Below are 23,721 nucleotides of genomic sequence, written 5' to 3'. Positions count from 1 at the left end.
CTGTACAATTATAAAATTGGGCTTAGTTCTTCCCAAAAAAACTTGATCTTCCCAACTCACTCAATCTCACTGACAAGGTAGGTTTCTCTCTCCCAGGCCCAATCAAAATGATTTGGAGGGTCTACAATACGGGCAATTACAGGCTGAGCCCACCTTCCTGTTCACATTTCCTGTTCTTAGGCTGGCTTCTCATTAGTTACTCCTTTTCTGTTCTCTTACTGGTACTTGGAGAGCCTGCTTTTCAGTTCAGTCAGCTGCACCAGCAACTTGTTCTGCCAGCTCACAGAACTTGGCGGCTTGTTCAGGGAGAGCTGCATCAGTTCCTTCTCTGCTGGCTTGCAGAGCCCAGATCTTTGTGCAGAGACAATTGCTCCACCTTTTCCCATGTGGCGCTAGCACTTTACATTGCTTATGCTCCTATGAAGGAAAAAGTAAATTCTGTGCAAATTCTGCTTTGTGCATTGCATAGAATTGTCCTGGTAGTAAAAGATCTGAGTTTTATAAATCCTTTCATAATGTAATCAGGTAATTTGATGCTTTTAAAAATACTTTCAAACACATTGAGCATCTTTTTGATATGAAATGTTGAGCCACCCTACAAAGTAGAAGTTCTTCCCTTGAGGCCTGGCCATAAATGTAGACATGTGCATGTAATACTTTGGCCTGTCACACAACTTGACAAGGAATATCTGAAATCCAGTTTACCGTTTGCTTTTCAGGTGACCTCCTCTCGGCTAACTCTTCTGCAAGTGCTGTTGCTGCTTCAGCCGTTGTTGCTCTTTTTGCCTCTGTTAAAGAAACTGTGTGCTCGGATGTATCCCAGGGCTTAAATGAGATTCTAAAACAGGAGAGTGTGTCTGCTGAGACTAAGGAAAACCTGCAAAAACTGATGGTTTGTAAATCTGCTTATTTTTCTTTGAAACTTTTAAAATGCCACCCCCCCCCCCTTTTTCTGTTTAAGAAAGGAGTTCCACAATACCATTGAGGGAAAGAGGAGGGGGCTGCTTGCGTCCTAGGTCATGACAGCTCTGAGAAGGAACTCTCCAAACTGCACGTTGAGTCAGCACACAATCAGGATTATGGGCTTCAGGGAGAGAGGAAGAGGTTGGTGTGGAGTGGGATGGCAGTTTGGAGGAAAGAAGCAAGTTACTGTGCACCACATCTTCCCCCCCCCCCCCCCCCCGACACACACAAAATTAATGGACAGAGCAAAACACCACCGTTGTCGGGTATTAGTTAGAATTTAAAAAATACGTACAGAGGATAATTTTATAACAGTGCACTTAGGGCTAAAGACTGCATGTAGAAAGGACATGCCAACTTCATTCCAGCCTTTCAAAGCAGACTTATACATGTAAGCTTGTTTTGAAAATTAACCAGTCCATGCACACATTTACACTTGCTAGTAAATTTTGCAAGTAGATTTACTGCATACTTTCAGAAATCAGAAAGTTTGTGCAGCATCACTTCTGTGCCTACAATTCTTGGGGCAATTTTCTGAAAGTACATTTATACATATAATACCAGGTTTGGTGCATGTAAATGTTTTTGAAAATCAGGCACGTGTGAGGCATGTGGAATGCATGTCCCTTAAGACCCCCTTCATAAAGGGATCTCTGGGAAAGGTTTTGCCTACCTTTAGAAAATAGGAACAGAACATGTCAGCTGAGTGAACTGGAGTTAGCAGATAAAGACAGTGGAGTAGCAGTTATAGCAGTGGGCTACGAACCAAAGAAACCATGGTTCAAATCCCACTGCCACTTCTTGTAGCCTTGGGAAACGATCCTCCATTGCCTCAGGTACAGACTAATATTGTAAGCATTCTGGGGATAGGGAGATTCCTACAGTACCTGAATGTAATCTGCTTTGAAGCACTTGAAAAGCAGAATATAAATCAAATATATGATTATAAATCCATGTTTTTTAAAATATCTTTTTAATGGATAAATACTAATCTTCAAAGGAGGCATAATGCTGACATCGTCTTAACAAAGGTGCCTTTTTATGAATACTACCAGTTATAGTTTTTGAAAGTACAAAAGCTAGCAACGTAACCAAACCCATGTTGCTCTGTTTCTGAGCACTTGTACTTGTTTATGACCAGGGTGTTTCTTCCCTCGCAGGCTAAATTTGTGTTTAATCCTGCCTGCTTTTCACTTCCTTTCTGCTTAGGAGGATCATAGATTTGGCTTGGAGAGAGCATTCAGAAATCAGTTCTTGCCTATCGTGGTAAGCGTGCTGGACCTGAACTCGCACCTGAAGCAGAACATGCAGAGCTTTTCTGCCTTAGCAGATAAGGTGAGATGAATGGTAACTTTTTTTGTGTTTTTTCTCATCTCCATATAATGGAACAGCTGAATTGCACAAACCTAATTTTAAAAAAATGATGCTTGTTTACCTCAGATGGAAGATCATAAGGAGGAAATGAATGTGTTTTTCACAAACCATTCTGTACATCTGAATTCTTTATGGAAAGACTCAGTCTCTCAACTGGCTGCACTTCAGTCTGAATATGAAAATGTAAGGGAAGAACTGAAGGAAGCAGAAAGAATTCATTCTGAGGTATGCAGACATTCTATATTATATTGTTTGGTGGCCCATCAATTAAACATGAATTTTTCCCTTCTATTTTTAAGATTGATCCAAAGTGGGTCCCCCTTCTTGTCTTAACTACTCCAAAGACATCAAGCTTTTTCTTAATCTTGCTACTGCAGAGTGAGCATTCCTGAAACCCCTATAAAATCAAACCACTTTTGGTTTATATCTATTATAAGAAAAGTACAAGTACTCAAAGTTGGTTCATCAGTCACACAAGAGGAGTTGTGGCACTGAGCAAAACTTTCCAGAGCTTTCTGGTACAGAGAGGATAACTTTCAAATAACTGTGCATGCCTCCATATAAGTGCATATATAGGAATGTGAAAATCTGCTCCTGTATTTTATAACCTGTGCATATATGATATATGCAAGTTATAAACTATGTGCAAATGTATCCTTCAACATGTGCTTGTATGTGTGTAAAAAAAAAAAAAAGTGTAAATACATATTGCACTTATCTAGATAAATTCCAATTTATCTGGCTGAGTAGCATTTGAAGACTTATCCGTCTAAGTCTAAAAAGCAGTGTTTATCTGGACAAGTAGCACTTTCTAGACTTGTCCAGCTAAGTAGCGTCTCTGCTACTACTTGTCCAGAGAAGTTGGAACTTGTCCAGATAAGTGCTGTCAAGACTTAAGTCGGATAAATTAGAATTTATCCAGCTAAGTAGCTTGCAACTACTATACTAGCATGCTTACATTTAACTTTAAAAATATGAGTGGAGATTTTTGCCTGCATAATATACACGCATTTACCCCCGTATGTGTAAGGAGATTTTCTAACGTGCTTTTCAGTTTCATTTTCATTTTCTTTGCCCAGCCCAGTCTGACATTGCTGGAAAGCTCTGTGCTTTCTTGCTATATTATCTGATGACTATAAGCCCAGCTCGAAGAAGCTGATCTGAGATCCTACACGGTCCAGCAAGCTGACCATGGGTATGCTGGTGGCCCAGCCTCCTCTAAGGGTTCAGTCTCTTTAACACCTCACCTGGAGGATAGCCCTGAAAGTTGATCTAAATCTATCTGCTGAAGTCTGAACAAGAATTCCAAAGACTCGAGCGAAAAGCAATAATTTTAGTGTATGAGGCCTGCCTCTTAGTGGAGGCCATGCCATATTGGTCTTTCCAGGACCAAGGCAAAATCAGCAATTTGTTCTTCAAAAGTGTTCAGAATGCATTGTCATCCACATTGTTTGAGTTGGAAAGATGAATTTCACTGACATTTGCTTGAGAAACTCTGGTGCTAAGGTTCAAGCATAGAGTCCTTTCCTTTCACCCCGGTAGTGGCAGGCACCCTGAGTCTTTTGGTCAGCTGAGATTTAAGGTGGCGATGCAGATCTAGGAAACAAAGCTGGTGTCTCACGACCTTAGTCTTAGAAAGATTGGTGCTGTTCCAGGCTGGCACAATATAGACACTCCTTAACTGTTCAATATATAAATATTTGGAGTCTAGCTGTGGAATATATTACCAATTGCAGTGCAGAATGTACTGAAACATTTTAAGTCTTTCCTGTTTCCTAGTGTTTGAGTGGGTGGGGTTGCAGAGGTAAAGGGTTTAGCAATGAAGCAGGTGATTTTCTTGGGGGTTTTTGTTTTTTTTGGGTTTTTTTTTATGGATGCTTTCAATGTAAACTGCCCTGAAAGTTTTGTTTATGGCTCGGTGTATATGTCCTTAAATAAATTAAGGATACTTGGTGCATGGAATGTTTCTTTAATAGCTCTAACAGTGGGTGACTGCTCAGGTCACCCTTTAGAGCCCCCTCTGCAACAGAAAAAAGTATTCTCCACAGGATTGTCAACCTCTGCATGAAAACTGGGAAGGAAGAGACCATATATTTTCTATTGAGGTTATAGAAAAGTTTGATGCCTTTACTTGGTTTCCTGAAATACCTCAATGGTCCAAAAGAGTTGCTGAGACATCCTGTCCATGCTGTCTTCCAATATTTGGGAAACACCACAAAATGTATTCCTTGTGGAAAAAGGAGACCAAATTCAAAGTAATGTTTCCTGACCATACCCAGATCAGTCCAGACAACTGGATTTTATTCATTCGTACCAGCAGATGGAGGCAGAGAACAAAACTTTGGGCACTGCTACATAACAGAGTGTGCCACCCGCAGTCCTCAGTATTTCTCTGCCTCCAACAAATGGTGGACGTGTTACCTGCAGTCTTGACTGATCTTTGGTTTGGAGGTTTGCCTTTTTCTGCTCCCCAAGGTTGTCAGGTTCCTGTCAAGGGCCATCCCTCGGGTTGAGCCAGGCGAATTGGGGGGGGGGGGGGAGTTGGATACCCCTGGCTGGTTTTAGTCTGCAACTCCGGGACTACTGAAAACCAGGGGACTGACTCCCTCAGTGGGGGCCCAATGCCTCCCCTACAAGCCTTGGGTCTCAGGGAAATATCCCACTATGGGGGTGATTTTTTTATTTAATACCTGGGTGTATTTGGGCTACTTGGTGCCGCCCCTTTAAAAAATAAATAAATAAAATAGACTTAGAGAGAGGAGCAGCAGCGGCAGCTCAGGCAGTGAGTCTGAGCTGCCTTACAGTCAGGCTTCGCAGCGGGATCGTCGGGAGCCAGCCCGGGAGGAATCAGCCTCAGTAGCGGAGGAGCAGCAGTTCACAGAAGGTGGGAGAGTTCCTCCGGGTGGGGGAAATCGCCCCCCCTCCCGTTGCCCTTTTCAGCGCAGGCCGCGCGAGTGTTTCCCGTGGCTGCAGTACCTTTATTTTTTTTTCGCGCCGGTGGGGACTTGTGCGGCGTTGCGGTCGGTTTTCCTGCTTCCAGCAGCCACGTGGTGAGCCCCTCCCCCCACGATTTCGGCACGCAGAGCTCCGTTTGCAGGCCCGATGACTGACAGGCTGCTTGTGGAGGCCTGTCGAGCCTGTGGCACATGGTCTGCTTGTCTCAAAGCACTCTCTTCTGCACGGGCTGTGCAGGTGGGCTTCTGACAGGCCTTCAAGACCATGGAGGTCCTCTCGGTCGGCGGTAAAAGGGGGGCCTCAGTCTAGTCCATCCTCGGGGGAGGGGGACAAAGGGAGGGGGGGTGCAGCCTTGGGGCTCCGGGAAATCCCCTCCTCTGTCCCCTAAGGTGCAATAGAGGATAGAGGAGCAGTCTGGGTCAGGGCCAGACAGCCTGGAGGGACCCGAGGGAATTCTCACCTGAATTTGTCGTCCTGCTGCATGAGGCTTTCCTGGCTAGGGAAGCGGGGAAAAGATGCTTGAGACTGCCCAGCTGACTCAGCCCAGAGGCCGAGGGGGTCACGGGCGCAGCCTCTGGGGCCTCACCCTCTGTGCCTAGCTACAGATGCCAAGGACTCTGAGGACTCTCAGGCGCTTGTCTCCAGCGTCTGATCTGGATGGGGGGCACCCCCAGATCTGAAGGACCCGAGGGATGAGGTTGGGGCCTTTGAGGGGCCCGAAATAGAGGGTGACAACCCTCAGGTGGTTTGCCTCTTCAAGAAGGGAGGAGTTGGGCCCTCTTATTCCCCAGGTGCTGGAGGACTTCGGGGTTAAGCTATCCCTGGAGGAGTCAGATAATGAGGGGGTTAATCCTGTTTTGGATGGTCTGCGAAGACCTCCTAGCACCTTCCCCCATTCCAAAGAAGATCCAGAAACTGATCAGTTGGGAATGGGATTCCCCGGACTCTGGGTTGAAGGTGGGAAGAGCAATGTTGAAACTGTAGCCGCCCCTACAGGATCATTTGGATACCTTAAAGATTCTGAAAGTGGATGCTGCCGTGTCCGCGGTCACCAGGAAAACCACCATCCCGGTGGCTGGAGCAGCAGCTCTACGGGACATTCAGGATCATAAGCTGGAAGTGCAGCTAAAGCCGGCGTTTGAGGTATCCACCTTGGGGCTACGAGCCGCAGTCTATGCCAGTTTGATGCAGTGCGCTTGTTCGTGTTTGGATTCAGAAGCCCCAGGAACAGGCCTCCTCTGAGGTGTTGTATCCACTCCAGGCAACCCGTCTGGAGGCAGGTGTGGCTTATGTGGCTGATGCCTTATATGATCTCGTGCGCACCATGGCACGAGGCATGGTTTCAGTGGTGGCAGCCAGACTGCTATTGTGGCTTCGCAATTGGTCGGCGGATCCTTCATCCAACTCATAGCTATGTAATCTCCCCTTCAAAGGCAAGCTTCTGTTCGGGGAGGACCTCGACCACCTCATGAAGGCTTTTGGGGGGACCAAGGTAACAGACTATCAGAGGATAAGAAGACTGTGCAAAAGCCTTTCTCCGCTTGTCCTCTGTTCCGGGAGGTGCAGCGTTTCCATCCTGACAGACCAACTGGCTCCTCGACGTCACGTTAGTCCTCTGATAGGCAGCAGTCCTTTTGGAGTTCCGGCAAGTCTTCTAGAGGTGGGTTCGCCTCCGGACCAGGGAGTGTTTAAATCTTCCCAATAAAGTCAGGCCGGTCCTCTCCTCGCCCATAGCAATAGGGGGCAGGTTGTCCCTGTTTTACGAGGAATGAACCAAGCTCACTTCCGACCAGTGGTTTCTACTGGTCATCAGGGAAGGTTACGCCGTAGAGTTTTCTCAGCCTCTTAGATCTGTTTTTCTGTAGTTGCCTGTCTTTCCCGAAGCAAGTGAGAAGACACTCCAAAGGTTGTTAAGCCTGCAAGCCGTAATACCGGTTCCTGTCTCGAACAGGGACAAGGGAGGTATTCCATCTATTTTGTGGTCCCAAAGAAAGAAGGAAGGAACCTTTCGACCAATTCTAGCCCTCCAAAAGGTCAACAGGAGTTTAAAGGTGCCTCGATTCTGGATGGAGACTGTGTGGACCGTGATAGTGGCGGTCCGGAAAGGGGAGTTCTTGGCATCCCTGGATGTCACCGAGGCCTATCTCCACATCCCCATTCTGCAGGACCATCAGAAGTTTCTTCGCTTCAATGTGCTGGGCCAGCATTTCCAGTTTCCATCCCTTCCATTTGGACTTGCCACAGCTCCTAGTACCTTCACAAAGGTGATGGTCGTTGTCACAGCAGCCCTAAGACAGGACGGGATTCTGGTACACCCGTATCACTGGAGGAGTGCTCACAGTCGGTGCTTCGTGTCCAGACTATTTTAGTCGCTGGGTTGGATCATGAACTTGTCAGAGTCACTTGATGCCTTCTCAAGTCCTGGAATACTTGGGAGCCCGATTCAACACTCAACAAGGAATGGTGTTTCTCACTGCCAACAGAGTGGCCAAGCTCCAATCTTAGGTGGCTCTGTTGCTGTGCCTTCCTGTTCCTAAAGTCTGGGACTATTTGCAGGTCCTGGGGTCAATGGCCTTGACGATGGAACTGGTTCCTTGGGCATTTTGCAGGGGACGCATATGCGCAAAGGCTTTATCCTGATGGAGTCCGCTTTCGGAGAAGTATTTTCTTCATCTGCCTCTTCCAAAGGAAGCCAGATCCTCTCTGGCGTGGTTGATGTCATGGAGCAATCTGGAGATGGGAGTGCGCCTCTAAGTCCCAGATTGGGTGGTGGTGACCACGGATGCTAGTGTCCGGGGCTGGAGGGTGGTATGCCTGGGCAGATCTGTGCAAGGCCTCTGGTCGATCTCGGAGCAGTCGTGGTCCATGAACCGGTTGGAGACCCGAGCAGTTCAGAGCCCTTCAGGAGTTTCTTCTGTTGGTCTGCAGTCGGATGGTGAAAGTGTTTTCGGAGAATGCAACGACTGTGGCCTACATCAACCGCCAGTGGGGAACTAGGAGCCCTGCTGTGGCTCAGGAGGCTCAGCTGTTGTTCGAGTGGGCAGAACTCCATCTCGAGGGCATTGTGGCTTCTCATGTGGCAGGCGTGGACATCCAAGCGGACTATCTCAGCCGACAGCAGTTGGACCTGGAGGAGTGGGAACTGTCCCCGGAGGCCTGAGATCTCATCTGTGTTCGCTGGGGAACCCCTTAGCTGGACCTCATGGCAACAAGAGCCAATGCCAAGACAGAACGGTTCTTCAGTCAATTGAGGGAGACCAGGATGGTGGGCCTCGATGCTCTGGTGTGCCCGTGGCCTTCTGGAGTCCTTCTTTGTTTTTTCCTCCATGGCCTCTCATAGCGAGGGTCCTCAGGTGGATAGAGATTCATCCAGAGGTGGTGGTGCTGGTAGCGCCAGAGTGGCTGCAGTGCCTGTGGTTCGCGGATCTGGTTCATCTGGCACAGGACGGGCTGCTGTGTCTAGGCCACTTGCAGGGGTTGCTGCATCAAGGCCCCATATTTTCGGATAGGGCGGATCGCTTCTGTCTTGCTGCCTGGCTTTTGAGAGGTGGCGGTTGCATGGATTATAAATGACACACAGATTATTCCAGATAGAATGTTTATTGCCAACCAGTATGCTCTTAAAGCACATTTTTAAAGTCACTATTCATTATTTCTCTGCATTTTTTGTAAAATAAAATTAATAACTGAAAAATGCTGCTTGCATAAGTATTCAACCCCTGTGCTGGGAAGTTCCAAGTTTACATAGATGTAAGCCAATTGTCAAAGCAATATCTTTCAACTGGCTTCTACCTGTAAATCAAAAAGTCAGCTTTTCTGGATAAAAAACCCCTTAACTCCAGTACCATTGGTCAGACTGAATCTGAAGGAAAGCTGTGAAAATGAAGACCAAAGAATGTTCTAAGGAAAATAAAGATAGTTATAGACATGCACAAGATAGGAAAAGGCTACAGAATAATATCCAAGTGCTTGGATATTCCAGTGAGCACTGTGGATCAAGTGTGAGGAAATGGAAACTACATCATACCACCCAGACAAGGCCGTCCCCCATAACTCAGCGTCTGAGCAAGGAGGTGACTTGTGAGGCCAACAGTCGCCTTGAAGGCGCTACAGAATTTAGTAGCTGAGACCGGCATGGAGGTGCACCAGTCATCCACATCAAGAGCTCTGCATACGACTGGCCTGCATGGGAGGGTGGCTAGAAAGAAGCTATAACTGAAGAAAAGCATCAAAGCACGTCTGGAGTTTGCCAGAAAGCATCAGAGTGACCCAGCTAAAATGTGGGATAAGGGTTTGTGGTCAGATGGGACAAAAATGGAGCTTTTTGGTCAAAATTCAAAATGCTATGTGTGGCATAAATCTTAACACTGTCCATTCCTTAGCAAATATCCCAACAGTAAAGGATGGGGGTAGCAGCATCATGTTGTGGGGTTGCTTTTCCTCATCAGGGACTGAGCATCTTGTTAAAATTTTGAAGGACGAGGATGGGTTGTGCAGCATAGGATACCGCAAGAAAGCCTGCTTCAGTCTGCGGAAAAGCTAAAACTTGGGAGAAAGTTCACCTTTCAGCAGAACAATGATCCCAAGCACAAGGCCAAACCAACAAGAGGAGTGGTTGAACAACAAAAACGTGAATGTTCTACAATGGCCAAGTCAATCCAATCGAGAGTCTGTGGCACTATTTGAAAATTACTGCACAACCTGGAGCAAATTTGCCAGGAAGAATGGGCAAAAATCACGCCCAAACAGTGAGCAAAGCTGGTAGAAACTTACCCCAACGGACGTAAAGCTGTTACTGCAGTAAAAGGTGGTTCTACCAAGCACTAGTTTGAAGGGTTTAAATACATATGCAAGCAGCATTTTTTCAGTTTTTAATTTTCTTACAAAAAATGATAAATGATGAATTTAGACTTTGAAAATTTAGTTTAAGAACATATTGGTCTGCAGTAAACATAATGTCTGGAACAATGTTATTTGTAATAACAAATCTGCTGACTTTTTAGGTGGCTAATACTTTTGCAAACCACTGTATGTGTAGCCCCCATGGAACTTCCTTGTTCAACTATTGGAGGGAAGAGGGAGGTAAAGAACATGGGCATGTTTGATTTTTAATTTATTTTTGGCATGAAACAGCAATGAAATCTCTGTTGCACTTGCCAAAAGGGGAATATCAACCAGTCCCCTGATTCATGTGCACTACGGTGCTGCTTTTCACCATAGGGGATTTTGGAGGGGGGGGGGGAGGCGTCTTCCCCCCCTCCTCCCCAGTTTTGCACTTGATAGAGTGTTGACCCACCACAGAATGCACCTGCTGACAGGCTGAGCCACTGTGACTGACTTGTGACGCACTGCCTCCTTTATTTACCGCCGAAACAAGTGGAGGGAGTGGATGGGAGAGTGATCATCTCAAATTCCTTGACTGAGTCTAAATCAAGCACAGCACCACAAGAGACTTGCAGGCAGTCCAGAGCAAAGGTTCTGTTGCAAACTTTTTATTTATTTTTTTTAAATAAACTTTATATCCTACCTGATGCTCTGCCAGAATAGAGGAAGAATGTTCTGTCTATTACCTTGGTGAGTCTGGCAGCAGGAGTTACTAGGGATCACTTTATGTAGGAGCTCAGATCCCAACTGAGCCAATTCCCAAGGGAGAAGGGGAGTTTGTCCCACCAGACCCATCTCCTATGGTGCCTCCAAGACGCTGCCTATGCTCCACTGCTCCCAGGAGCAGCACCGGTCCACTTGTCTGCCCCATCTGCTGGAGAAAGAAATACGGAAGAACTGAAGATGGCACCAAACCCTTATAGGGTGAGGGCAGTCGGCTCTGAGCTTTTCTTTTTCTGTCCACTTGTCTGGCATGGACAGTAAGGAAGTTGGGGAGTCACTAAATATACACTAACTCCAAAATGAGTATATATTTTCATTTTGGTTTCTTTTGCGGGAGGTGGTGATAGTCCAACTAGCATTTTTCTCTCCTCTGCAATCGTTCGCACCTTCTGTCTGTTGCAGCATGCTCACTAGCTCGAGGGCTGGTGGAGTGCCTTCTGAGGTGCATACTTAGTGTGGCTCATTGACTGGCAGGAGTTACTGCAATAGCGGTCTTCCCTCCATATCTGGGCCTGAAGAACTATCTCCACCACTGTATGCCCAACCCCTGCAGGGTCTCTGAACCTGGAATTTCCGTACTGCATCATACAGTGCTATGACCTGAGACACAGGACTGGTTCTCGTGCTTTTTATTATGGCATTTTTTATGGGGGGGGGAGAGGTTAATTGTATATATTTGCAGTGTGGAATTTATTTTATATTGGGAAATTGAATGTATAATAGTTATTCGGATTACACCTGGAGCTGTATAGCAGGAAAAGGTAGTGCTTATCCATCTGCATATTAAGAAAATTCCTTTCCTCCCCCAAAAGATTTGTAGCTGAGTACACCAAGAAAAGCTCCATGTTTCCAGGTGGGGAATTGTTACACAACTATGCACACACATCTGCTCCTTATTTGGTGTCAGGAGAGCAGGCTGCATGAAACAAAACTCTTAAGTATTGGAGGAGAGCACTTTTATTTTCTTTGTTTCAAAATGTTTCTATATGTTACCTGAGTGAGATTCATTCTCCCAGAGCATTTTAACTTTGTGTCCTTTAGAGTTTCCATTGCAGGTTTAGAGTTGTCTCAATTGGACTTTGTTGCAAATGTTATGAATTTTTAAAATATCTGCTGAACCTAGTTAAAATATAAAGATCATCCTGTCATTAATTCTTTTGGTGTGTTTAGGATATGGCAAAGATCATCTCTTCCCTTCAAAATCAATTGAACAGTTTGACTTCCAAGACCAGAGAGAACTTCAGTAGCATCCTTATGAAGGGAGAAAAGCTGCAAGAATCCTATAACGTTTTACAGGAAGACATTCAAATGTAAGAAATTTGCACATATATACACAAACACAGGATCAAAGTTTATAGATGGATATTTTTTCATTTTTATCTCAACAGAAATGCTATATGAATCTTTTTTTAGCTCATTTGCTTTTCGTCTAAAGGTATGCGTATCCCTAGGGGCACTTGAAATGTTATTGAGGTACGCCAAAGAGTGGCCGCCTCAGCTCATCTTTTCTGCTACTATTGTGTTCCTCCTTTATTTAGCTTTAGCTCATGGCTTTTCATTATTGGCTCAAGGCAAGTTGCGTTCAGGTATTGTCGACCTTTCTCCATCCTCAGAGGGCTTAGAATCTAAGTACCTGATGCAATGGAGAATGAAATGACGTGCCCAAGGTCACAAGAGCATCAGTAAGACTTGATTCCTAGTTTTCTTGGTTCTTAGCCTACTGCTGCTCTGCTCCACTACTTCGCCACTTTTTGCAGCTGGGATCCACTTTAATAGTAAGGGTGACTTTGACTAGTGATCCCTAGTATTCCCCTGCCAGCCTCAGTAAGTCTCCTGTAGCACAGGATGAGGCTGACAATGCGTGTACATATAATGTACCTGCAGCAGTTATGCAGCTCCTTCTACTTTGCTGAATTTGAAAACCAGCACAGATACTGTGTGTCGATGAGGTGGCAGGATTGCCACAGGGACAGTGAGCACATGTGCAGGTTGTCGGCCACATCTCTGGTGGGAGAGGATTGCTGGGGGCGAGGGGGGAGCAAGGAGGGGAGATAGAAAGATGAGACAGAGAAAGGGAAGATGGGAGACTCTGGCTCACTGAGACATCTTTGAAGAAGGCGAGAGCCGAGGGGGGGGGGGGGGGATTGGAGAGGTGGAAAGGCAACAGTAAGTTGAGTGAGAATGTGAAAAGGATAGGAGAGGGAAATACATATGAGAGAGTGAGAGGGGAAGAAGTGCCTGATATGGACAAAATGAGATGCAGAGTAGTCATTGGGCAGCAGAAAAATGGTGGCGAAGAGTAAAATGAGAACTTAAGTTTGCAAGAGGTAGAAGGGAATGGGGGAGATAAGCGAGGAAAGATAAAATGGAAAGAAAAACCAAGAAAGGATTCAGAAGACAGATGAGAAAATAGTATGTTCCTCTTCATCCAATCAAACCAGTGGCTATGCACACCTACCAGCAGAGAGACAGGTCAACAGGCTTGCTGATGTCACTCCTTACATATCTCTGCTAACACCAGCCTGCTAGTATTCTGTCTCCATACTCAAAACAAAAGTCCAGTCAATGCTAAACACTTCAAATATCAATAATATGCAAACTAGTTTAGCTCAAATGATTGTATATGGTCAGACTGGGGAAACCTCATATAGTGCCACATTAAGGCTAAGAGATGCCTAATTGGCTACTTATTTCAATCTCTAACTCCAACGATCTGGTTGTTAGAATGTTTGTATAATCATCTGAGACCCCAGAGAGACAGGATGCCAAAACAATTGCTTTTTTTTGGCTATCTTGACAATTCAGCATAAATCCACTGTTGTGGGAGTTGATAATGGTATACTGGAAGCAAGCACAATGTTATACCAATAACAACTCACTGTTATGACGCCAAGGTGGTGTATATGAAATTTCATGCGGCAAGTGTCATAATCCCGACACTGCAATGTTTCGAATTAGATATCTTCCTCAAGGAATCACTCTTGAGCATGGATTGTACATTAAATGTCTTGGCTGTTATAGCACACTCAATATAGTGTGGGTAAATATACTCCTTAATTCGAGGACTGTACATGCACTTGTAATGAAAGATGACTTTCTACGGTCAGAGTGCTTCTTTTGCGCGATAGCGATCAATACCATTAGCGATCTGCTCCTTGCGCTGGTTTGCTGTTGAATTTTCTCAGTTTCTGCTTTTTCTTAATTTGGTTGATCATTGGTATTAAACTTGTCCATTGTTAGCTTGTTAGAGGAATAATAGCTGGCTGGTGTCAGGGAAGTATAAGAATGACAAGCGAGCCTGTTGATCTGTCTCCATCTGCTGATGGGTGTTCATAACCCACTAGACTGTATTAAAGGAAAGGAAATTATCAGCTAAGTAGTAATTTCACTTTCCTCTTCATCCAGTCAGACCAGTCCAGACCAACAGTTTTTGCATGTCAACCAGCAGATGGAGACAGAGATTAATAGGCCTTCTGATGTTACTCCTCGTATACCTCCATGCTGACACCATCCTGCCAGTATTCTGTCTCCAGCAGATGGACAAGTCTCCCGTGCTGTGGCCTGAGGTCCCATAGGCAGAATCTATTAAGGGGTGCTTCCTGAGATGAATTTACTCTCTCCCTCAACTGAGCAAGGTCCTGGATCAGCATCCCCTTCTCTTCTAAGAGGATGTGCAGAATGGAAGCAGCTCCCAAAGTGAAAGCACTCGCTCCTTCCTTCAGTGGAACAGTTCCAGCACCAGGGGGGCTACCATCCTTGGATTTAGGATAAAGATTTATTTCCTTTCTTGCCCTGGCCCCCTCTCCCCCTCCTACCAGTAGGGCACAGTTGGAGACTCATGTCAGGCCCAGTTTTGCCCAGGCCAATCCCAGGTCCACAGATGTCGATGTCTTTGGTGCCACCAATGCCTTAGTGCCAAAGCCGAGGGGCTTGGGCAGGGATCCTCCACGAGGGTCCCCAGGGGACTTTATCGAGGAGGATGCTTCATATGATCCCTGGGGATGATACTTCAGAGTCGTCTTCAGATGACTCAGGAGACCTTATCTCTGACCAGTCTCCTCCAGATGAGAGGAGTCTGTCCCCACTGCAGGATCTAACTTTTTTGTGGGCTTTGTGTGGGCTATTGCAGAATCCATTCCTTTCCAGCTCCTTATGGAGGAGGATGCCCGCCACAAGTTTACAGTTCATTGATGCCCCAAAGGAGGTTGTGGCTATCCCCATCCATGACATTTTTAAGGAATTATGCCTTAGGATTTAGAGCACCCCATCTTGGTGCCTCCAGTGAACCGGAAGGCAGATACGGTCTACTTGGTACAGCAGGCCTGGGGTTTGAGTGACATCAGCTCTTGCACCAGTTAGTGGTGGTGGAGTCTGCCCTCAAAAAAGCCAAGCATTCCCATACTCTCGCCTTCGGGTCAGGAGCACTGGACATTGGATGCCTTAGGTAGGAAGGTGTACCAGGGCGCTGTGCTGATTGCCCAGATTGCTTTCTACCAGCTATACATGACCCAATACACTTGTAATCTCTGGAAACAGGTTCAAGAGTTGTCGGAGTGCCTCCCCCAGCAACAGCAGGAAGTGGTCTTGGCAGTCACCCAGCAAGGCTTGGAGTGTGTCGGACACAAGGTGCGCTCCACCTACTATGTGTTTGAAACAGCAGCTAGGGTGGCAGTGGCGGGCATTGGTGCCCTTAGAATGACGTGGCTCCAAGCATTGGATCTCCAGCCGAAGGGCCAAGAGAAGCTCATGAACTTGCCCTGTGCTGGGGAGAACCTGTTTGGGGACAAGGTAAGAGATGCTGTGGCTCATTTGAAGGACCATCATGAGACCTTCCAGCATCTCTCGGCCACTACATCGGACCCTCCGTCGTCTTCTGCCAGGAAGTCCTTGTGTCAGAGCGACAGGAGTTCCTTCTATCGCCATAGGAAATATTACGCTCTGGCCTCGCTTGCTTATTCACCGCAAGTGGGTTCTAGGGGTCACTTTAGACAGTAGCAGACCCCAGACCTCAGTTGGCTCCCCAACAGAGCCCCGCTATGGGGTTTTGACTGGCTGCAAGGGAGTATAATCCGTATGATTGTACCCTCGACATTAGGACCTCTGGTCGGGGGTTGGTTACGTTTCTTTCACGGACCACTGGCCACAACTACGGAGCTGTGGAGAACAGAGGGAGCCAGACTGAACCTGAAAAAGGGCCCTAGGCAGGAACAGTTGGGTTCTACAACAGAAAGATTCCAAAGAATAGATTGGTCAAAGCTGCTGTCATGCGGGCCATCTCTGTCCAAACAGTAATCAGTAGCAAAAGTGTGAAGAGATCTCCACATCGCAGCCTTGCAGATCTTGGCCACAGGGACTGCTCGCAAGTGGGCCACCATGACTGACAGAGTGAGCCTTGATGTGGCCTCCAAGTTGAAGGCCCGCCTGCACATAGAAGGAAATACAATCCGCCAGCCAGTTCGATAGTGTTTGCTTGGCGATCGTAACTCTCAATCTCTTCTTGTCAAAAGATAAGAGCAGCATGTATTGCCTGAGGCCTGCTGTCCACTTGAGGCAGAAGGCCAAGGCCCTCTTGCAATTCAAGCTATGCAAAGCCCCTTTGCCCCGTTGCAAATAAGGCCTAGGGAAAAAAGGTGGGCAGGACAATTGACTAGTTAAGATGAAAATCAGTCACCACCTTCGGCAGGAACTTAGGGTGAATACAGAGAACCCTCTGCGCGCTGAAGTAACCGCAACCAAGAAAATGACCTACCAAGTCAGGTACTTCAGAGCACAGTGGCTCGAAAGGATCTCACATGAGCTGAGCCACCACCACATTGAGGTCCCAGGACAACAAAAGGCCGCAGGGGAGGCATGAACCGGCCCACTATGGGCTGCACGGAGACATGCAAACCGTCAATACCTTTGTGGTAGGCCCCGATGGTTCTCAGGTGCACTCTGACAGAGTTGGTCTTCAGACCAGCATCAGAGAGTTGCAACAAGTAGTCAAGTAACCTCTGAGTGGGACAAGAGAACGGATCCAAGCCGTGACTCTCACTCCAGACTGAAAACCTCTTCCACTTCAGGTTATAAGACTTCCTGGTGAAAAATTTCTTGGAAGCTACCAGGACTCAAGACACGCTGTCTAAAGTCAAGGGGCTGCAGGATTAGCCTTTCAACATCCAGGCCATTAGAGACAACGCCCTGAGGTTGGAATGGTGCAGCCTGCCCTGATCCTGCGAGATCAGGTTGGGGGGAGGTCCCCAGAAGTCTGACAGAGATCCTGCAAGAGCAGAAACCAGACCTGTCTCGGCCAAAGGGGGGAAATGAGAATCATGGTCCCCATCCTGCCAGAGCTTCAGGAGGGTCTTCATCACTAGAGGAAGTGGAGGATATATATAAAGGTGGCATATGCCCCAATGTTGGGCAAAGGAATCTGAGGCTGGCCTTCCGTCTTTCCTGTACAGAGAGCAGAAGTGGCTCACCTTGTTGCAGCGAGAGGAGAAGAGGTCCACGTTCAAGATCCCTTAGAGGCGGAAGATGCAATCCACCACCATTTGATCCAGGGAACACTCATGAGGTTGGAACTCCCGACTCAGCCGGTCCGCCACCACATTCTCTGTCCCGGCCAGATATATGGTTCAGAGCAGCATGCCCTGGAACTGAGCCCAGGACCAAATCTAGACCGCCTCCTGACAGAAGGAATGATCAGGTACCTCCCTGCTTGTTGATGTACCACATTGCCATTTGATAGTCTGTCTGTTCCAGGACTGCCTGGCTGGGCAAGCGATCTCGGAATGCCCAGAGCACATACCTGATCACCTGAAGCTCCAGGAAGTTGATCTGGCATTGAGCTTCCTGAACAGACTACAGACCTTGTGTGCAGAGGCCGTCCACATGGGCACCCTACCCCAAGGTGGAAGCATCTGTGGTAAGTACAACCTGGGGGAGGAGGTGCTGAAAGTTAACACCCCCCCCCCCCCCCCCCCCCCCCCCCCACCGCTCCAGATTGTCCAGATTGACCAGTCTCTCCCACCACGACAGGTAGGTCTGGAGAGATGGCATGATGCGAATGCATACACTGAGGTGCTGGCCTGCTGCCACTGAGACCATAGGGTCCACTGGACCCTCCTCATGTGTAAGCAAGCCAAATAGTAACATGGAGAGAAGCAGCTATGTGACCCAGTAAGCAAAGCAGAAATCGGGCTTGACATCTGTTGGCTTCAGCAGACTAGACTTGCAAGAGACGGCAGAGCACGTGCTCGATTGCAAGGAAGAAAGGCTCGAGCCTTGAACGTGTCCAAGATGATGGACAGGACCCACTGGTCAAAGGTACCTGTGGGATTAGTAAAGTTCGGGAGCAGCCTGTTGCTTGGCATTCACACATGTGTGAGGACTACCATCCTCCTTGTCCTAGGAGAAAGAATTGCTTACCTGTAACAGATGATGTTCTAGGACAGCAGGATGTTAATCTTCACAAAACCCACCCGCCACCCTGTGGAGTTGGTTTTCTTCTGTGTGTGTTCTTTTTTTGTGATTCTATGTTGCTAGACTGAAGGGGGACCCTGCATGGACGTGTGGATGGTGGCATGCTGGGCATGCTCAGTGTGCTGGTCAGTTTCTAGAAACTTTGCCAAAAGTTTTCCTTACCGGGCTCCATCTGATGTCACCCATGTGTGAGGACTAACATCCTGCTGTCCTAGGAGAACACCTGTTACAGGTAAGCAACTCTTTCTTGCTGCCTCTTCTTTTTCTTTTCTTTTCTTTTTTTTTTAAATAAACAGATTACAAAGACTATTCTATCTTTTGTGATTATCTCAAGGTTACCAGTGTCTTTGGAAAGTAGGATTATTTGTCTGTTCTGTACAGTGGAGCACGTAAGAAAGAAGCAACCTCTGGGGCTACGATCATGCATCGATTACTGGAGCTTATATGGATTCTGGTGTTCCAGTGCCAAAGCAAGTGTGACAGCTTCATTGGCAGTTGTAGTTGATTTCTCTGACATGTAAAACAGTGAATTGGTCATCTTTTTAGGCTTTCTCTAAGTATTGCAGCCTAGATGTTAAAGCCAGAGAGGAGGGGTAGCCTTCACCTCGGGTGTTTTTTGAGAGGCTTAGGTACCATCTTGCCCTATAAGGGAGTACCTTGGGTATATCCCATTAGTCTGGACTGGTCTAATTGAATGAAGAGGAAGGTGAAAATACATTTTACTTGGTAATTTCCTTTCCTTGAATATAATCAGACCAGTCTATGCTGCTGGTATTGTCAGTATATTCACTCTGCAATGCAGCAGATATCCTTTGCAGGCAAGTGAGCAGAGTTAGGAAGCATTATAAATGTAAATACTTTGCTGCAGGTGAGTGGAGGATGATCTACTGTTTCTGCTTCTTCCCAAAATCCACTGATTATAAAAAAAAAAAAAAAAATCCGAGATTGTGGTTAAGTGGTTCATTGTGTTAAACTTGTTCATTGTTAGTTTGTTACAGGAATCCTGGTAGGCTGGTGTCAGCATGGAGGTATAAGGTGTGACATCAATGAGCATGTTAATCTCTATCTGCTGGTTGGTGTGCATAACCCATTGGTCTGGACTGGTTTGATTGTATTCAAGGGAAATAATTTATCAGGTAAGAAGTCATTTTACTATTTTTAAGTTACTTTTGTTCATGGATATTTTTCATTGATATTTTCTTGAAAATAAGAATAAAGATGTAGGGGTATACAAACAAACTGAGATTCAATTTATGTATTCAAAACTACCAGGTACAAAACAGTTGTGAATGGATACACATGCAAACCCTTTCAACTTAGCATTAATTGATATTTGGATTTATTGTGTACCTCTTTTATTGACTGAAGTAAAGTTCCAACCACAAATCCAGTGATCATGCTATTATTACAGGAATCAGTTCAGCAGTGTTCTCTGTAACGTTTGTGTTCTTCATGTAGTCAGTCTACAGCTGCCGTTGCCAGCACAGTTTCCCAGCAAGAGAAGTTCATTACGGCTTCTGATAACTTGACACAAGAGATGAGGCAGCTGACCAGTCTAAACTTGCACATACTGGAGGAATCCAGCAAGCAGTGCGATGAGCTCAGCAACAGCATCACTGCAGCGCATCAGGAGGCAGAACAATGGTGGGAGGTTGCAAACACCAAGGTCATCTGCCTTACAGAACAGCAGAAATCCTACTTGAACACTAGGAAGCTGCAGCTGCAGTCTTTGGAACAGGTACAGAAACTATTTAAATTGGCGTTTCACCATTTATATAATCATAATTCCGCCCTATCTGTATGTGTTCAGGGCAGATGACATAGCAAGACTAGTATCACTGGTCCTAATTCTTGGTGTTAGTTCCTTTTCAGACAGCCAGAACAGCCCAGGTGCATGTGTTATGCCTCCCAACCAGCAGATGGAGACAGTTTAACAGGTTTGCTGATGTCACCCTTTATAGGCTCCAATGCTGATCTGTGTGCTAGTATTCTCTGTCTCCAGCAGATAAGCAAGCATTCCATGCTGTGAGCTGAGGCCTGATAGGCCAGATAAAGACTGATAAAGCAATTTAGAGGGGCAGCTCCTGAGTTGAAAGTCTTGTATTTCCTCCCTCAGTTGAGCATTTAGATAAGGCAGCTCCTGAGGTGAAAGTTCTTTGTACTCCTTCCCTCAGTTGAGCACAGCTGTAGAGGGGGGGGGCTTCCACATTCTGCATCTGAGCTTCAGATTTAGTATGCTGTGAGCTCTGCTTTCCCCCCTCCACCCACATCCCTTCTCTCCTGGTCTTTCTGCAGTTTTTCCTCCCTTCTCTTTAAGCTCTCCTGAAAAAAAATTGCTGTCTTCTCCTTTATTGCTTCCCTTTCTGAGCTTGTTTTGTTTGATGTATAAAGTTAAAAAAAAAAAAAAAGAGGGAAAAACAGGTGTTAGTCAACAGCAGTTTTATTTTTTGGAGTCCAGATGAGTAAGGCTCAGTTTTGTGCTATTTTGATAATTGGTCTCAGGTTAGGAAGGGAAAGCAATATCTGTTACCCTTGAACACAGGAAGAAACCACTCTCTGTGCAGCATCTAGAATGTGCTGATAGGGCAAGGAGGAGGTTCTCTGCCAAGTGTGCAGACAGGTCAAGGAAAGAGCCTGCCAATGAATTAGTGGCTCTGAGGAGGATGGTAGGGACAGCATCTGCAAGATCTGTGGCTCTACTTCTTCCTGCCAGTGTGCTTGCTGCTATGATGGAAACAGCAGCTATTTTGAAAGTGTGGCTTGCAGATTGTGACCTAAGGCTGCCTCCTTTGTTTTCCTATTCACTCTGGAGCCATGTTTGCTGCAGCATTAAAGGGACAGCTACTTCATTATTTTTTTTTTTAACTTTTTATTTAACCACAGTTGGTTGTCGTCATAATGTCTGTTATGTTCCAAGTCACAGAGAATTATAAACATTCCAATATCGGCCCCAAATCAAATTGTACAATCGAGTCTGTTCCTGAACATACCCAGATCAGTCCAGACAAGCGGGTTTTATTCATCCCTACTAGCAGATGGAAGTAGAGAACAAAACTTTGGGTACTGCCACATATATGAGAGTACCACCTACAGTCCCTCAGTATTTCTCTACCTCCAGCAGATGGTAGAGGTGCTATCCCTGCAGTCCTGACTGACTGGATATTTTTAGGAAACTTGCTCCCTGAGGTGACAGGCTCCTGCAGAAGGGTCGGCCCTCGGGTTGAGCTGGGCGAACAGGGGGTTGTATATCCCTGGTCAGCTTCAGCCCGGGACCACTGTTAGCCAGTGGTCTGGTTCCCTCAGTGGGACCGAAGCCCCTCCGCTAGCCCAGGAGCAGGGAAGTACCCTTACTTTTTATGTTTGGGGTTTGTTCTCTTTTCTGAGTACTGGGCCTTTAAGACTTAGTCTTGTTAAAAAAAAAAAACAAAACAAAACAAAAAACGGCAGCTGTCTGCATTGCATTGGCAACAGTTTGTGAGCAGTCTGAGCTGCTTAATAGTCAGAAATCTCGGCGATTTCTTCGGGGACAAGGCTGACAGGGGGCGGATGTCATCCGGAGGTAGGTGGTCCCAGTCGGGGCATTTTTTTCTCCGGTGGGGGTTGCTTACACTGCTCTTTGAGCCGTGTGGTTTTCAGCCGCGGCAGAGTCCCTTTCAGCGCTCCGGCAGGAATTTCTCTGGACAGTGCGCCCTCTTCAGGTTTGGCAAGTGATCAGGTGGTGTGCCCCTCCCCCTCGTGTTCCAGGCCACGTGGCAGAGAGAATTTTTCACTGTTTCTGATTGTTTTGGGCCTTTTCTTTTTGACTGTACTTGATGATAAGTGCTACTATGACTGACAGGCAGCTAAGAGAGGCCTGCAGAGCCTGTGGCAGCCAATCCGGTTACCTAACTAACCTCCTCCTTTGCACGGGCTGTGCTGGAGGGGGGGCTCTGAGAGGCCAGCAAAACCGCAGAAGGCTCCGCAGGCTGCAGCAGTGGCGTTCGGGGCTCAGTAGGGGGTGGCTATGGCAGCGAAAACAGAGCCTGATGGGGGGGTTTCTCCCCAGGGTTCCAGGGGGTCCCCACCGCTTCTGTCCCCCATGATGCGGCCAAGGGCCGCAGGCTCGGATATCTCAGGTCCTAGTAGCCCCAAGCGTCCTTCGGGGGCCCCGGGGGGGGGTTTCATCCAAATTTGTTCGTTTGATGCACGAATCCTTCTTGGCGAAGCAGGCAGGGCAGTGTGCTGGCACAGGTTCGGAAAAGCGGGGGAAGGTTTCCCGTAAGGCTGCTGTGGGCTTGCAAAACCTGCCTACTGAGGGACGGACAGCACGTTTGGACTCTGAATTGGAGGACTCAGACGAGTCTAAGGAAGGAGGAGGAAGTTTCCTCGGAGGCCGATTGGGATGGAGACCCCAGTGGGGGCCCTCCTCTGGATCCAGGGGACTCCAAAGCAGATCGGGGGACCTCGGAGAGTCCAGAAGCGGAAGGTGATGATCCATGGGTGATCCGTCTTTTCAGAAGAGAGGAGCTTTGTCCTCTTATCCCTCAGGTGTTGGAGTTGGGGATCAAGCTCACCCTGGAGGATTCCGATGCTGAAGGGATTAATCCGGTGCTGGATGGTCTGCGGAGACCCCCCAGTTCTTTCTCAATTCCAAAAAAGATCCAGAAGCTGATCAATAGGGAATGGGATTCCTCCCACTCGGGTCTGCGAGTCGGCAGGGCAATGTCCATGCTTTATCCGCTTCTGCAGGACCATTTGAATGTCCTTAAGATCACAAAGGTGGATGCGGCCGTTTCGGCAGTCACTAAGAAAACCACTATCCCAATGGCTGAGAAGGATGTTCAGGATCGGAAGTTGGAGGTGCATCTCAAGCATGCGTTTAAAGTCCTGGGGCTCAGGCTACGAGCAACGGTTTGTGCAAGTCTGATGCAGCAGGCCTGTTTGTGTTGGATCCAGAAGCCGCAGGAGCAGTCTGCCTCCGGAACTCTTTCCCCAGTCCAGGCGGCTCGCCTGGAAGCCAGGGTTGCCTATGGCATGGACGCCTGATATGACTTGGTGAGAACCATTAAAGGGGCAGCTACTTCATTTTCTTTTTTCTTTCTTTTTTAACTTTTTATTTAACCACAGTCGGCACATACAGCAGGCATTATGACAACAACCAAGTCAGAGAATTATAACCGTTCCAATAAGGGCCCCAAATCAAATCGTACAATTGAATCTGATCTCGCAACATGTAAGTCAATTTATCCAGTAACGCTGCGGAGCGCATTTGCACCCTTCGGTCTCCTAAAGTGGGGACTGACTTCCATTTCCAAGCAATGACAAAACCGGGCGATATGTAACATCTCTTGCACCAACATTCTACAATATCTGCTTACC

The 23,721-nt window shown here is 46.9% G+C and overlaps 1 protein-coding gene across 2 annotated transcripts in view; it reads left to right on the top strand.

Annotated features, from left to right (window-relative positions):
* KIF11 (kinesin family member 11) overlaps window positions 1–23,721 on the top strand; it is a 185,904-nt gene that overhangs the window by 128,118 nt on the left and 34,065 nt on the right. For both annotated transcript variants that reach the window (XM_029609919.1, XM_029609918.1), the window contains exons 15-19: window positions 720–892; window positions 2,173–2,298; window positions 2,404–2,562; window positions 12,070–12,209; window positions 19,822–20,101. In XM_029609919.1, the coding sequence (XP_029465779.1) occupies window positions 720–892; window positions 2,173–2,298; window positions 2,404–2,562; window positions 12,070–12,209; window positions 19,822–20,101 (878 nt within the window). The remainder of the gene's footprint in view (window positions 1–719; window positions 893–2,172; window positions 2,299–2,403; window positions 2,563–12,069; window positions 12,210–19,821; window positions 20,102–23,721) is intronic.

The sequence above is a fragment of the Rhinatrema bivittatum genome, chromosome 7 (genome assembly GCF_901001135.1).
Source record: "Rhinatrema bivittatum chromosome 7, aRhiBiv1.1, whole genome shotgun sequence".
NCBI lineage: Eukaryota > Metazoa > Chordata > Amphibia > Gymnophiona > Rhinatrematidae > Rhinatrema > Rhinatrema bivittatum.
The sequence above is the reverse complement of the archived record's forward strand: the minus strand, read 5'-3'. Positions and strand labels throughout refer to the sequence as shown.